The sequence below is a fragment of the Engraulis encrasicolus genome, chromosome 6 (assembly GCF_034702125.1).
Source record: "Engraulis encrasicolus isolate BLACKSEA-1 chromosome 6, IST_EnEncr_1.0, whole genome shotgun sequence".
Classification (NCBI taxonomy): domain Eukaryota; kingdom Metazoa; phylum Chordata; class Actinopteri; order Clupeiformes; family Engraulidae; genus Engraulis; species Engraulis encrasicolus.
This window is the reverse complement of record NC_085862.1, coordinates 34,227,199-34,243,093: the sequence shown is the minus strand read 5'-3', so window position 1 is coordinate 34,243,093 and position 15,895 is coordinate 34,227,199. Positions and strand designations below refer to the sequence as shown.

General features: G+C 42.5%; 1 protein-coding gene across 3 annotated transcripts in view; it reads left to right on the top strand.

The window, feature by feature from the left end:
• cep135 (centrosomal protein 135) overlaps positions 1-15,895 on the top strand; it is a 36,986-nt gene that overhangs the window by 11,444 nt on the left and 9,647 nt on the right. For all 3 annotated transcript variants that reach the window (XR_010035205.1, XM_063201357.1, XM_063201358.1), the window contains exons 12-19: positions 7,950-8,087; positions 8,506-8,634; positions 9,123-9,200; positions 9,803-9,954; positions 13,147-13,262; positions 13,805-13,959; positions 14,570-14,625; positions 15,116-15,284. Coding sequence is in view for 2 of the 3 variants with exons in the window: in XM_063201357.1 (XP_063057427.1) it covers positions 7,950-8,087; positions 8,506-8,634; positions 9,123-9,200; positions 9,803-9,954; positions 13,147-13,262; positions 13,805-13,959; positions 14,570-14,625; positions 15,116-15,284 (993 nt within the window). In the remaining variant the exon portion in view is untranslated. The remainder of the gene's footprint in view (positions 1-7,949; positions 8,088-8,505; positions 8,635-9,122; positions 9,201-9,802; positions 9,955-13,146; positions 13,263-13,804; positions 13,960-14,569; positions 14,626-15,115; positions 15,285-15,895) is intronic.

Sequence of the window (15,895 nt, the reverse complement as noted above, 5' to 3'; positions counted from 1 at the left end):
CTGCTCAATAAATCTGCTTGACAATATCTACATGTCCTTAAGACCGGAAGATGTTCTAAATGGACTTATAAAGTAGAAATAGTCTTACAGATGTAATTACAACACTAGTGGTATGATATTACATGGCTTCAACTTTGTAATATCATGCTACAAGTGAAACGAAGTATCCAAGGCACTCTTCCCAAAAAAGTTAAAATAGCTTTATTAAATGGCTAAATCATTGTAGAAAAGTTAAAAACGCCAACATGTTTCGGCCAAGGAGTGGCCTTCATCAGGGCAGAGTCAATACTGAAGCGTCACTGGCGCAGGTAACAAAAGAAAAGTTTGACAGGGGTTTGACGGGTGATTGACAGGTAGGCGGAAATTGGTCATGACGCACCGCCTCCTCGTCGTCCTAAAAACACACACAACTAGGAGAGAAAAAGTGAAAGAATGAAAATGAAACAAAATAATCAATACAGTATTCATGAAACAGTATAAAACAGGGGGTTCCCCTATATCAAGTCAAGATTACAACGCAGTGTAGGCCTAATAGCTATAGAAAAGGCATCATCTCAAATGAATCATCAAGTCCAGGAGTTGACGTGGCATTTAATTTATATATCCACCTATTCTCTTTCTGATTCAATATTTTTTGTCTGTCCCCTCTCCTAGGGGTAGAAGGGACACAGTCAATGCCCATAGCACTGAATTTAACCGTTTTGTTATTGTGGGTCTCCACAAAGTGCCTTGTCATAGCATATTCGCAGTTACCAACCCGTGCCGCATATTTATGTTCAGAAAGGCGGTCCTGGAAGCGTCTCTTAGTGCGCCCCACGTAAAAAGCCTCACATAATCCACATTGCAGAATGTAAATCACATGGGTGCTCTTACAATTTATAAAGTGCCTGGTAGGATATGTAGCAAGAGTGACAGGGTGGGTAAAGCCTTTTGTCTTAGAGACAATGTCGCAAACATTACAGTGTCCACATTTAAAAGTGCCATTGGGCACCGTGGGTAACCATGTACTTTTTTCTTTTGCCGGCGTATAACTTCTCACCAGTCTGTCCCTCAATGTAGGGGCTCTCCTATACGTGAAAATAGGTCGTTCATCAAATATATTTTGCAAGGAAATATCGCATTTCAACATATCCCAATTAGATTTAATCACATTGACTATAGACGGCGCATTGGTGCTATAGCGCGTCGAAAAGAATACCCTATCCTGTTTAGCAGGTGCGGGTTTACGTGTCAATAAAGAGCTACGTTCGATGGAGTTGGCTCTCCAGCGCCATATTCAAGGTATTAGATGAGTAGCCGCGCTGAACAAAACGACCATACATTTCTTTACTTTTTAAGTCATAGTCACGTGAGTCATCACAAATTCGTCGTAATCTTTGGAACTGCCCGAAAGGGATGTTCTTAATTAATGAGGGGGGGTGAAAACTTTTCGCATGTAAGACAGTATTCTTGTGAGCCTCTTTTCTAAAAATACTTGTGTGTAGGTAGCCATCCTCATCTTTATAAATTTCAAGGTCCAAAAAGTTTATCTTTTCTTTACTGTAGTCTAAAGACAATTTGATATTCTGGTTGGCCGCATTCAGGTAACTATGAAAAGCCAGTAGTTCATTTTCATTACCATCCCACCATAAGATGACGTCATCAATATAACGGGCCCACCATCTGATCTTATCTTTAAATATGTTGTCATTAGTAAAGACAACATCTTCCTCCCTCTTCCCCATGAACAATCCCGCATACGATGGGCTAAAACACGCCCCCATTGCGCAGCCTTTAATTTGCTTAAAAAGTTGGTCCTGAAACAAAAAAATGTTATTGTTCAATGTCCAGTCTGTTAACTTGACCAAGAAGTCAGTGGGAGGGCTGTGTGGGAGTGGGCGTCTGTCGAGAAAGTGTCTTAAAGCAGCGAGCCCTTGGTCGTGATCAATGTTCGTGTAAAGCGCCTCGACATCCATGGTCACCAGAAGCGCATCTGGACCAATAAAGTTATGGTCCCTTATTTGGCATAGAACATCAGTGGTGTCCTGTATGTATGCTGGTAGTGATGGTAGAAGTGGTTTAATAAAAAAGTCCACATACTTGGAAATGGGTTCCATCAGTGTATCATTCCCTGAGATCACTGGTCTTCCCGGTGGGTTTGTCATACTCTTGTGCACCTTAGGGAGGAGGTAGAACGCTGCCATCCGTGGGTGGGGTTTAAAAAGAAAATCCAGTTCCTGTGTGGAGATCAACTCATTATGTTTGGCCTGAAGAAGTATTTCGTGGAGGTCCTTCACTAAAGTTTCTGTTGGGTTACTCTTTAAAGGAACATAAAAAGCAGTGTCCCCCAACTGTCTATGGGCCTCTTCAATGTATTGGTCGTATCTCAAAACAATCAAAGCACCACCCTTGTCCGCTTTCCTAATAATAATGTCCTTATTATCTGTCAATTCTTTTAAAGCAGCTCGCTCTTCCACAGTCAGATTAGGCTGACGCTGTTGGCTTTTGCTGGTCAAGATTTTCTCCACCTCGTAATTCACTTTTTTCTCAAAAGTCTCCAAAGTAGCATTCTGCACTCTTGGACAAAACTGTGATCTAGGTTTGAAAGGGGTTAAAGCGGTGCGTGTATCCATATAATTAGACGGCCGTGCTGGGTTTAGTTTATACCAAGCTTTAAGATGTACAGTTGAGGACGATATTATTAGCCCTCCTCCTGAAATTAGACATATCTCTTCATTTATCATTGAGAATGATCATTATTAATAAATGTATGTTATTCTGGAAACAAATACACCATGGTGATAGTATCCAATAAGTTAAATGTGGACTTTTCCATTTTCACAATGAGTTTAAACAAAAAAGTGTAAAAATGGCAAGGACAAAATTATTAGCCCCCTTATCATTAATAGTCAATACAGTGCCATTTATGAACAAAAATTGACACCAGGCACTTTGATTAGTTGTTAACTATGTTGGCACATGTCCTACCAGGGATTTTGGCCCATTTTTTTCATTGCAAATAGTTATGCTGGTCCAAATTCCATGGATGTTGAGGATGGACATTCATTTTCAGCACTCTTCAAATACTATCTAAAGGATTGAGGTCTGAACCACTCCATGACCATGGTTTTAGTATCCTTGAAGAACATTTGAACTATTTTGGATGCAAGTTTTGGGTTATTATCTTATTGAAAGATCCAGTGAAGATCTTAACTCCCTCTATGAGCATATTTTTGCAAGGTCACTTTCCACATTCTATCATAATTTTCAGTTTTTATGGTGCCGTACACCCAAACAAGGTTTCCTGTGGCTGAAGCTGCCACAGAATGATGCATCCACCACCATGTTTAATTGTGGAAACCATCTTATAGCGATTCAAGGCCTATCCCTTTCTTCACCTGACAGAAGCAGAACTCATGCATCAAAGCAGGTGCAATTGAATATCATCAGATGAAAGCAGAGACGTTCAAAACTCATTTTTGACTTTCAAATGTTCACAGGCAAAGCTCAATAACACTCTGATATGCACTGCCTTTAGTCAAGGGGTTCTTCTGTGATGATGGCCCCAAAGCACAATATGATGACAAGCCCTAACAACTGTCTTCGGGGGGAAAAAAACCTCCAGGTGAGGCCAGGTCAATAACAATCATCTAGGCAGGTGTCCAATGCTTCTTTGGTCTAATGAGGCTAAGCAGTTTCCACAGTTACACCTAGTGGAAGGGCATCAAGTTTAGTCTGTTATTCAGGCTCAGACACAGGGAGTCTGGGTCTGAATCTGGATTGCTGGGTCTTCCAACAACATTGTAACCCAAAGCATACATTTAGATTAGTTCAGAGGTTCTTCAAGGACACTAAAACCATGATATTAGAATCACCCGCTCATAGTCCAGTCCTCAATCCCACTGAGAGTCTGTGGTTAATGTCTATGCTCAGCATCCATGCGATTTGGACCAGCTAGAACACATTGCAGTGAAGAAATGGGCCAAAATCCCTAGTGGGGCACGAGCCAACCTAGGTAGCAACTTATCAGAGCCTGTTGTCAGTTTTGGTTCATAAATGGCGCCATATTGACTATTAATGATCAGGGGGCTAATAATTTTGTCCTTGTCATTTTTGCCCTTTTTTGTTTAAACTCATCGTAACAATAGAAAAATCCAAATTCAACTCATTGAACATTATCTCCATCAGTGTATTTGTTTCCAGAATAACAGAAACTGTGAATAATCAAGAGAAATCAAGAGAAATGTCTAATTTCAGGAGCGGGGCTAATAATATCGGCCTGAACTGTAAACTTCTATAAAACCTAAATAGGTCGATCTTGATGTCAAAGTCATTAGAAGTATTTGTGGGAGAAAATGATAATCCTTTAGAGAGTAGTTTAGTTTGTATATCCGAAAGTGGGGTACCTGTTAAGTTAATCACCGTGTCTGTGACAGTGTCCGTGTCCTGGTGGCATAAGGGTTTCTTTCGTCCTCTCCTCGTTCCTTTTTTCTTCCTTCTTTTTTCTGTTTGCCTTTGCCCCCATATCTGGGGGCTTTGCCGTTTCCCGCATAAGTATCCCTAGGGTCGTAACCAGAGGAGTGCCCCCCCTGGTCCTCCTCTTCACTGGTGAAATTGAACGACACGGTGCACGCACCGCTTCTCTGTGGTTCTTGGTTAAGCGGTGATCTCCGTTTCGGCCAAAAGTAAACCTTATTCTCTTTGTAGTCCCACTCGTCGCGTTTCAATTTACTAAGTTTCTCCCGTTTCACTTGTTCTTTGAACCTTGTCATGTTTTCGTCGAGTTTGGCCAAAGATTTCTTAATTTCCTCACTTTTGATATCTTCTATCTTTTTATTCAGTTCCTCCATCTCTTTCTGAATAACTTCTTGGTCCTTCTTCGCTTCCTCTATCAAGAGGAGCATCAGGTCAGATGAGCACTTGCTCAAGATGGCCTCCCATTTCTGTCTGAAATCTCCATTGTCTTTGGAGCCTGTTGCTGGAAACTTTTTGATGCGAAGTCCTCTGGGAATTATTCCTTTTCTCCAATAATCCGACAATTGAATGGAATTCAAGTCAAGTTTAATGTCCTTTTCTCTCAGTCGTTTTAGATCATGTAGTAAATCCCGATAGTCCTGGTTCCCCTGCGTTTCTGTATCAACTTCATCAAGTAGAGAAGCGCTGGTAATAATCCGCTTTCCTACATCATTGGTATACGCAAAAGTAGAAGCCATTCTTAGTGTTCTTCAGCAGTAAATGTAGGTAAAAAATAACGCTCAACACGGTTAAGTGGAGCACCTCCAATGCAAACAAAACTGGAACAATAGGAAAAGTTGGAGGGCTACGGCGTTTTTAGTTGGTAGTCCGAAGGTGCTCTTTGGTCAAAAAATAGGATGCAAAAGAAACGAAGTATCCAAGGCACTCTTCCCAAAAAAGTTAAAATAGCTTTATTAAATGGCTAAATCATTGTAGAAAAGTTAAAAACGCCAACATGTTTCGGCCAAGGAGTGGCCTTCATCAGGGCAGAGTCAATACTGAAGCGTCACTGGCGCAGGTAACAAAAGAAAAGTTTGACAGGGGTTTGACGGGTGATTGACAGGTAGGCGGAAATTGGTCATGACGCACTACCTCCTCATCGTCCTAAAAACACACACAACTAGGAGAGAAAAAGTGAAATCATGCTACAAGTGTTGCAATTACATTTGTAAAAGTACTTCTATTTCTACTTCATACATCTCTGATATGTAATTAAGCGGGCTTGCGGAGCAAGGACCTTGCAGAGCAAGGCCCTATTCTAGTAATCTCTAAGTCCTGTTTATTATTGGTCTTGTGCAGGGGCAGTAAAAATAGAAAATGGATCTCCTCCTAGGCCTTTCGAGATAGAGACACCGTTCAAACACTAAAACGACCGGCTCGGCTTGGAGATCATGTATAGTTATAGGCTTGTCCGTGTCTCTTGTCGTTTTCCCGTTTTTGGCGATTTTGTGAAAGCTTGGGTCCCCATTGAAAACAATGGTGGAACCTTCATGAACCAAGGTTCCGCCACTCTAGAGATTAGAGTGTAGGAGGCTTTTTCGGTCATAAAACATCAACACTTTCACCTAGAGGTTTAGTTGACGCGTTGTTAGCGAGCTCTATGGGATGTCTCCAAATTGTCAAAGTTTCATCTCCCAACTCCCAATACTTTTTAAATGGCAGGTTTGTAAAAAAAAACAGGCCTGGGTCTATGGAGGTTCCCAGTCTTTCCAAAAGTGCATTTTTCAAGAGATCAGTGCATGTCCCACACGGAGGTCCATTTGTGCCTGAACCATTTAACCTATAAACTTCATTCAAAGACTGTTAGAGAGATCACATGCATGACTCCGATCTGTGAAAAGGACACGTGCCAACTCCTTTTAGTTTTTTTACAACGACCGTGTAAAGACAAAACACTGGGTCTGATTCTGTTCCCTGCTAAGAGCACAATACTAACTGTCATTCAGTTAATCACAACAGGTGCTGCCAATACAGGGTTCCATTTCAACTGTCACTGTCTCAAGATTGTATTCTTAACGAGCAGGTGCGAGCAACCATTCTAGAAGTCTATTGTTCAGCTCTTCAATGCAATGTGATATAGTCTTGCTGGACTGTGCATAACAGGTAGCTACTTGGCTTAATGGGAATGCATGCTGCTGGATTAGAGATATGGATGTTGAGGGTTCGAACCCCACCCATGCCATGTTGATTTTCAAAATTATATCATATGCAGTGTTCCTTGGCCAACTTAAAATGTCATGTATGTCATTTATTATCAATGACAAATGTGCTGGATTAGAGATATGGAGGTTGAGAGTTCGAATCCCACTTGAAGCGATGCTGATTTTCAAAATTATATCATATGCAGTATTCCTTAGCCAAGTTAAAATACCATGTATGTCATTTAGTATCGATGGCAAATGTGCTGAATTACAGATATGGAGGTTGGGGGTTCGAACCCCAGTCGAAGCCATGTTGATTTTCAAAATTATATCATATGCAGCGTTCCTTGGCCAACTTAAAATGCCATGTATGTCATTTAGTATGAATGGCAAATGTGCTGAATTACAGATATGGAGGTTGGGGGTTCGAACCCCAGTCGAAGCCATGTTAATTTTCAAAATTATATCATATGCAGTGTTCCTTGGCCAACTTAAAATGCCATGTATGTCATTTAGTATGAATGGCAAATGTGCTGAATTAGGGATATGGAGGTTGGGGGTTCGAACCCCAGTCGAAGCCATGTTGATTTTCCAAATTATATCATATGCAGTGTTCCTTGGCCAACTTAAAATGCCATGTATGTCATTTAGTATGCATGGCAAATGTGCTGAATTACAGATATGGAGGTTGGGGGTTCGAATCCCAGTCGATTTTCAAAATTATATCATATGCAGTGTTCCTTGGCCAACTTAAAATGCCATGTATGTCATTTAGCATCAATGGCAAATGTGCTGAATTACAGATATGGAGGTTGGGGGTTCGAACCCCAGTCAAAGCCATGTTGATTTTCAAAATGATATCATATGCAGTGTTCCTTAGCCAACTTCAAATATCATGTATTGAATTTCATTTAATATCAATGGCAAAGGGGCTGGATTACAGATATGGAGGTTGTGAGTTCGAATCCCGCTCGAAGCCATGTTGATTTTCAAAATTATATCATATGCAGTGTTCCTTAGCCAACTTAAAATACCATGTATGTCATTTAGTATATCCCCAAAACGCAGAGCTACAACACTTCAAGATGGCTGAATCCAAGATGGCTGAATTTTTTGGCCCATAACTTCTGACTGGGTGGATGGAGTTTTTCCAAGATTTCTTTTAGCTTTGTTTTCTCAATAGTACTTTGTTTCATCTCTGCCCCAAAAGGCAAACCCGCTTCCAGCATTTTCTGTGAGAATGCAATCTAGTTATGTATGTGTACCTGACGTGGTTCTCTTTGGCTCGGTGTGCGTGTGCGTGTGTGTGTTTAGGTTCAGGAGGAGTTGCGGCATGCGCGGCGGGAGTCTGGCATGTCTCCTCTGCGTCAGCTACGGGAGGAGAGGGAACAAGCCGAGGCGGAGCTGGAGAGGGTCACCTGCGAGAGAGATGCACTGCGGGAGAGACTCAAGGTTGGCTACACCTGTTGGAGTTTGTTCTTTCTCCACTGCATTGTGGACTTGAACTAACACCTTGTTGTTTACACACTGTACATGAATATTTTAATAGGAGATTAATCAGAGATTTTTGAAACACTCCTGTCACAATGGTGTGGGGTTTTTTTTTCAATCCACATGCCATGCTTATTTGTAAAGAGATTAAAACATATCCGCTCTTTAAAATATTTCCATAAGTGTAACCAAGGTCTAAGAGAGGCTGTTTTGTGTGCATGCTTGTGAATGTGCATACCTGGCGTGGTTCTCTCTGGATCTGTGTGTGTGCGTGTGTGCGTGTGTGCGTGTGCGTGCGTGTGCGTGTGCGTGTGCGTGTGTGTGTGTGTGTGTGTGTGTGTGTGTGTGTGTGTGTGTGTGTGTGTGTGTGTGTGTTAAGGTTCAGGAGGAGTTGAGGCAAGCGCGGGGGGACTCTGGCCTATCCCCTGAGCGGCATCAGAGGGACCAGGCCGAGGCCGAGCTGGAGAGGGTCTCCTGCGAGAGAGACGCGCTCCGGGAGAGACTCAAGGTTGTAGTTTTGTTGCTGCTGGAGTTTTGTTCTGTGTGTATTTACCCAAACTAAACCAAGAGAGGCTGTTGTATCATGCAAACTTGAGAAAACGTCTACAGTTGATGTGGTTCACTGCACACTGTTTAACTTTACACACGTTACCAAGCGAAATTGCTACATGCAGAGTGCATTGTTCGCTCTCGAGAAAAATAAAGTCTGTAAAGTCAAGATGTGTGCAGGGATTGATCTTTCAGGAGGTCTGCTACACACTACTACTAATCCTGCAGTTTCTAGCACCTGTTCTAAGCTGTTGAGTTTGAAATTGTTCAGATCTACAATTGATGTTTCTTGTGTTCTCAAAGGGCCGGTACACAGTTAAAATATCATGTCATGTCTTCTGAAAGGGTTTTTCTGCCCCACTGTAATGAACTGGCAAGACATTTCAAAGTAAAACGGTAAATAGGATTGAATGTTAAATGTCCATCCTACCACTCATAATGGCGCAGGTTGCCCAGACGACTGCTTTGACGGACAGGGGCCAGGAGGAGATGAGGATACTTGACCTGGAGAACACCATACAGACGGTAACGCCCTTCATTATTCACACACACACACACACACACACACACACACACACAGTGCACAGACACAGTGTACATACACTGATGTAACATAATCAGCGTGTGATCACAGTCCTTGTGTTCACATGAAAGGGGACAAGATTGGGTCACATTAAATTGCCCCAGATTACATGTTATTGATTTTCTTTGTGATTACAAGCAAGGTTCACATACTTATTTCTTACGTGTCAAAGGTTCTGAGGATATGGAATTGAACTTCAGGAAAATGTTCATACATCAAGGGCTTGCGGTGACCAATCCAAAGAAGTGCAAGTTCTCTCAAGTTGCTCTAGAGGGAGAAAAATCAAAGTGCAAAACCAACTTTTCAGCATCATCATTAGATAATCAGCTAAACTAGAGCACCTACATCAGCAGGAGTCCCAACGTATTCTCCCTATGTCTGTGTTTCCTATAGTTCAATGCTCAGTTGTAAGTGGTCCAATAGTGTGTGTGTGTGTGTGTGTGTGTGTGTGTGTGTGTGTGTGTGTGTGTGTGTGTGTGTGTGTGTGTGTGTGTGTGTGTGTGTGTGTGTGTGTGTGTGTGTGTGTGTGTGTGCGTGCGTGCAGCTGGAGCGTGAGCGGTCAGAGCTGCGTGTGCAGGTGAGCATGCTGAAGCAGAGGGCGGAGACCGTGGAGGCAGAGCTGAGCACTCGCACCTCAGCCATGGTGCAGAGCGTGGAGGAGACCGCCCAGCACAGGGCCGAGAGCGGGGCACTCAGGTAGGTGTATGTGTGTGTGTGTGTGTGTGTATGTGTTGTTTCTGTATGATCAGACAGGAGAGGGCCAAGAGCACGGGAACGCTGCGGAGGGCCAAGACTAGCACACTTGGGTGTGTGTATGTATGTATGGGTGGGCAATGATGGGCTAAAATGATTCCTTAGTTACACTCTAGGGCAGTGGTCTCCAACTATTTTTCCTCAGAGGCCAAATTATGTAGCACGAATGAGGCTGAGGGCCAAACATACCGTCCGCTCTGGGGCCACATACTTCAAATGACCTTGTTTTGCCTGTCTAATTCAACAAGGGGATCATTCAACCATCCAATCACCTGGCTGAATTGGAAAGGTAAAACAAAGTAATTTGGAATACTACAGTATGTGGCACTAGATTGTAACTTATATGTCCATTTTGTCCATCACTGTGTTGTGAGTCTCTTATCCTTTTTGTTTCCGATTTTTTTAGCAGAGGGCAGGAGATGTGTGTGTGTTTCCTTGCGCATGCGTACTGTATGGCGCATGCACTTTGTGCACTTTCCCCGAGCGTGGGGCACATTGAGTGTATTTGAGAAAGAGGAGATTTCATGTATTTACATGATTTGACTTGGTGTTACATGTGCTACGTGCTACTTGCATCACAAACCTTAAGGCTGTATTGAAATGTCAAAAAAGAAACCCTTACAGATGAACACAAATGTAGGAAATGCTACAGATGATGCAATGCACGCAAGCTGCGCGTGCTAGAGAGACAACTCTGTACATACATGACTGACGTAAAGGCCATTCCTGGCTGATTCGTTGTTATTTCATGCCCTTTGGGGATTGACAGGATGGCATCTCTGATTGCGGTTACGTCTGTGAAATGGCAGAGATATGTGCGGTTACATGCCAAGGGAAACACATTGCATCACAGTAGACAACATAGATGTAGCCAGATCTGAACAGGGTGATAATAAATTAGTAGTGAAAAAAGTGAAAAATATATATTTCTATTTAAAACATGAAAAGTAGAGTGCATGGCTAAGGCAACTAGTAAAATGAGCAACAAAAAATGATAAAAACATACAGTGAGGAGAATAAGTATTTGATCCCTTGCTGATTTTGTTGGTTTGCCCACTAATAAAGACATGATTAGTCTTTAATGTTAATGATAATATGTATTCTAATATGGAGAGACAGAATATCAAAAAGAAAATCCAGAAATTAACTCTAAAGAATATATAATAATTGATTTATATTTAATTGAGGGAAATAAGTATTTGATCCCTTGCCAACCATTAAGAGTTCTGATCCCGCAGATCAAATGGCACTTCCAATCAACTTGTTGTCTGAATTGAACACACCTGTTAATAGTAACCTGCACAAAAGACACATTGAATCTGCAGAATCAGTCAATCAATCAAACTAAACTCGCCAACATGGGACAGACCAAAAAGCTGTCAAAGGATGTCAGGGACAAGATTTTAGAACTCAACAAGGCTGAAATGGGATCCTAGATATTAAAGAGCAAACTGTTGGTGCATTTCTTTCCGATTTTAGGACATACAAAATGATCATCAATCATCAATCTTAGGCCTGTCTCTGGTTCCATACAAGATTTGACCTTGTGGGAATTTAATAACCAGAATAAAGTGAGATAAAGCACCTTAAAACTGTATGGGAGGAGCTAGGAAATGATCTCAAGGCAGCTGGGACCTCAATCACTAAGAAAACTATTGGAAACACTTGATACCACAGCAGATTAAAATCCTGCAGTGCATGTATGGTACCCCGGCTTCAGAAGGAACCTGTTCAGGCTCACCTGAGGTTTGCCAATGAACATCAAACTGGATTAGGATATGATTGGGAGGTGCTGGAATCAGATGACACCAAAATCAAACTGTTTGGCATTAACACAACTCGATGTGTTTGGAGGAAGAGAAATGCTGCCTATGATCCCAAGAACAACACCTTCTCCAACATCATAAATGAAAGTGGTAACATTATGTTTTGAGGTTGTTTGTCTGGCCAAGACACAGGACAACTTCACATCGTCAAGAAATGGATGGAAGGAGACATGTAAACGTACAATGCTGCATGCCAACCTCTTTCCCACCACCACTAGACTGAAGGTGGGTCATAGATTGGCCTCCCAATATGATCATAATCCACAACATACAGCCCAAGCAACGAAGGAGTAGCTCAAGCAGAAGCACATTAAGGTCATGAAGTGGCCTAGACAGTTTCCAAACATTAACCCTATAATAATCCTGTGAAGGGAACAGAAGCTCCCATTTGGCAAGCTACAGTCATTTAGAGATGATCTGCAAAGAAAAGCGGACAAAAATCCTTTCTAATATATCCACAAACATTGTCATTAACTGAAAGAAACATCTGACCTCTGTATGAGAAAACAAGGGCTTTGCCACCAAGTAATTTTGTCTTCTTTGACTAGAGGGGTCAAATACTTATTTTCCTCAATGGAATACAAATCAATTAAAATATATTCTTCAAAGTCATTTTCTGGATTTTCTTTTTGATATTCCGTCTCTCTATATTAGAATACATTTTATCATTAATATTATAGAATGATCATGTCTTTATTAGTGGGCAAACCAACAAAATCAGCAAGGGATCAAATACTTATTCTCCTCACTGTATAAAGAATCAGCAGTGACCGTAAAACAACTTCCGATACTAACAATGCAGACTCTACAGTACACCAAAAATACTGGATAAGAGAAAGATAACGCAAAACACGCCCACTCAATGCAAAAGCGTGTGCTCAAGTTGGGTCTCCTAAGGGGGCGTTGTCCCCTCCTTCTTCTCTTTTTGAGGTGTTTGCTCAAGACGTGCGCTACCGCCATCTACAGCGCTAAGGGGACTTGATTTATTCTCAACCTCGGGACTCCGAAGGTCTCCTAACCGAAGGTCTCCTAAAGGGGCGTTCACCCGACATAAAGTGGATACCGGAAAAGAAATAAAATGATGCTTCTTGTTAGATCCACCTTCTTTGAGTACACCCTAAGTTAGCAGGCTGAGATGATGAGGGATGATGTTTGCCAAGTACTTAAGTGTCCCAGGGCGACAAAAGGAAACAACTTGTTGCTTTAATTATTTATGTACCATCAAGGTAGGTCAAACCAAAACACTGTTTCCCTATGTATAGACATACATATAACACAAAAGTGACCAAGTGTGTGTGTGCGTGTGTAGGCTGCTGCAGGAGCAGATGGAGCAGTCCCTGTCTGACGTGCAGCACCGACTGACCGTGAAGACCAGTGAACTGCAGGCCGCCCAGCAGAAGATCCAGAGGCTGGAGGAGACAATCAGTGAGTTACCGTCACATCTGTGTCCCCTTGAGTACCGACAGGCTGAGGAGTGTCCTCTAGTCAGTGGAATAATTGGAATACTGTCAAACTACAGCATTGCTGTGTGATTGCTGTGTGTGTGTGTGTGTGTGTGTGTGTGTGTGTGTGTGTGTGTGTGTGTGTGTGTGTGTGTGTGTGTGTGTGTGTGTGTGTGTGTGTGTGTGTGTGTGTGTGTGTGTGTGTGTGTGTGTGTTTTTCTTTAGCTCACTTAAGCACGTTTTTCTTTTTAGATATTATGTGCTATGCTACTGGCCAAGTGTAGCAGATGTTGTTTTCCAGTTTTGGTACAAAGTCATGTACAGTGAGTAGAGTAAATAACTCCAAAATGTGGGTGTTTTGCGGGGATTTGCATCTCATTACAGCCTTGTTAACTCTTGTTGTATTGGAATATTGAGTCAGAGAGGGGATGTAATATCTCTGATCCTGGTCCTGTCATGATGCTTCTCTGGTTGTATACGAGGCATGGACTGAGGGAATAAATGTAGTTGTGTGTGTGTGTGCAGGTGATGTGAGGCAGCGGGGCTCGTCTCAGAAGGATGAGGTGAGCGTGCTGCAGACGGCGCTGGCGGCTCTGGACCGGGAGAAGGACGCACTGCAGGACACTGTGGACCAGAAGGCCGAGGCCATGGCCCTGCTGCAGGACGAACTGCACAGCAGGGTACGCACGCACTTCAGCACAACACAGGACGGAGTAGAGTAGGGGTGGCCGGCAACGGTAGCAACAGGGGGATGTTGCAGGGTCTAGTTGCGACTGTCCACTCTTCATTTGACTTCATGTGAAGGTGTCCTGGAGCATACAGATCTTACATGTAGCCTGGCTATCGCAACTGCAAGTCTCTTTAAGACTCTGGTCTGGCTAACTAGCATTGTCATTTCTCATTTCTCTGAGGGAGATACAAAGGGTGTGTCTATCTTACACTCATGCACATGCTATTGCTTGAAGCTACAATCAATCAGGCCACCCATTCCTTAACTCACTTGTTAGCTGAACTGGAGCGTCATTGCCTTGAACACGGCTCTACTGAGACATTTCAAATGCTAGATTTCATTGGTCCCCATTTCTTGGGATGACACAGGTAGAATGGGCGGGTCCAGGCTAACCTTACATGTTCACACATCTTTCCATTGGTACTGGAAGTAAGTCAAATTTAAATTGATACATTGGATTTTTGATGTCTTTGATACACCATGTGCTATGTTATGAGACCTGGGATGAACTGGCTATGTTTTAATGTCCTTGTAAAATTCCTCTTTTTTTACTCCTGAAGGAGAAGACCCTGAAAGAAGTCAAGCTCACTGTTACAGATATGGAAAATTCATTAGAGTAAGTATTTATTGTGTATATAAAATGTTTTGCTCAGCAAGGAGCCATGTCTGTTTTCCTGTTTCCTGAAATATTAAAACATGAAATGTTTTTCGTGTAGCACCAATGGGAGCTGTATGTATCATTCTTGTACAGTCATTTCATTGTCACAGTAGTTCTAGGACACATTACAATACCTTAGGCTTGCATTAAGTCATAGGAAGAGGAAACGAGACACGCTGTTAAATTGTGTTTTTCATGTAGCACCATTGAGTGTCACATGTATCATTTTTGTACAGTTGTCTCAGTAGTGCAAGGACACGTTACAATACCTCAGGCATCACTTGCATTTAGTCATGGGAAGAGGAAACGAGACATGCTGGCATATCACGGCAGAAATGCTGACGCTGCAGCTACAGAGGAAGTGAAGCATCTGATTTGACAATGTGAAACCACAAACAGTTCTTTGTGCTTTTGTGTGTGTGCGCCCGTGTGTGTGTAATTCCTCCAGTCAGCTGAAGGGGGCGCTAAGTAGCCGTGAGCGAGAGATCTCCAGCCTGCGCAGGCAGCTGGACTCCAGTCAGGAGGAGCTGGCAGCTGTTGGCCGCGACCGGGAGATGGCTCTCAGGGAGAACAGGAGACTGCAGGACGACCTGGCCACTATGACCAGGGAGAACCAGGTACGTAGGACCTTTCAGGCTCAAACAGGAAAAAATAGGCACACGAGAAACAGAGAGATCATGCCTAGATGTACAGTATATGTGGGAGGGGACATGATCAGTCCAGGCAATCACCAGAGAAAATCAGGTCTGTATATATATATATATATATTTATTTTTTATTTTTTTTTAACATTAAAAGATCCCAACGCAGAGACATGCTAAACATTACAATCAAGGAGAGAGAGTAGAATCTTGGATGCAATAGCAGGCTGTAGAACAGCCAACCAACATAACCACCGGAGGTTTAAAACCTGTCGAGCTCACACACATGGAAGATCACACTGGTCTCTACTCATTGCCCTTAGTATTCTTGAACAGGGGTTCTTAACCTTTTTGACGTTGAGGCCCATTTTCTTCGGTGCAGAGTGGCCCGGGGCCCATCTAATATATATATAATTATTTTTTATAGTTAAATCCTGATGTGAAAAGGGGCATCGGGGCATCACGGGGCATCAGGCCAGAGCCATTCATACATTTGAATGCTTCTCTGACATTTGTGACAGCTCTGTTTGCGATTTGTGATGAATCAACTGATTCAAGACGGTTTTACTTAGTGATGTGCAGATGCG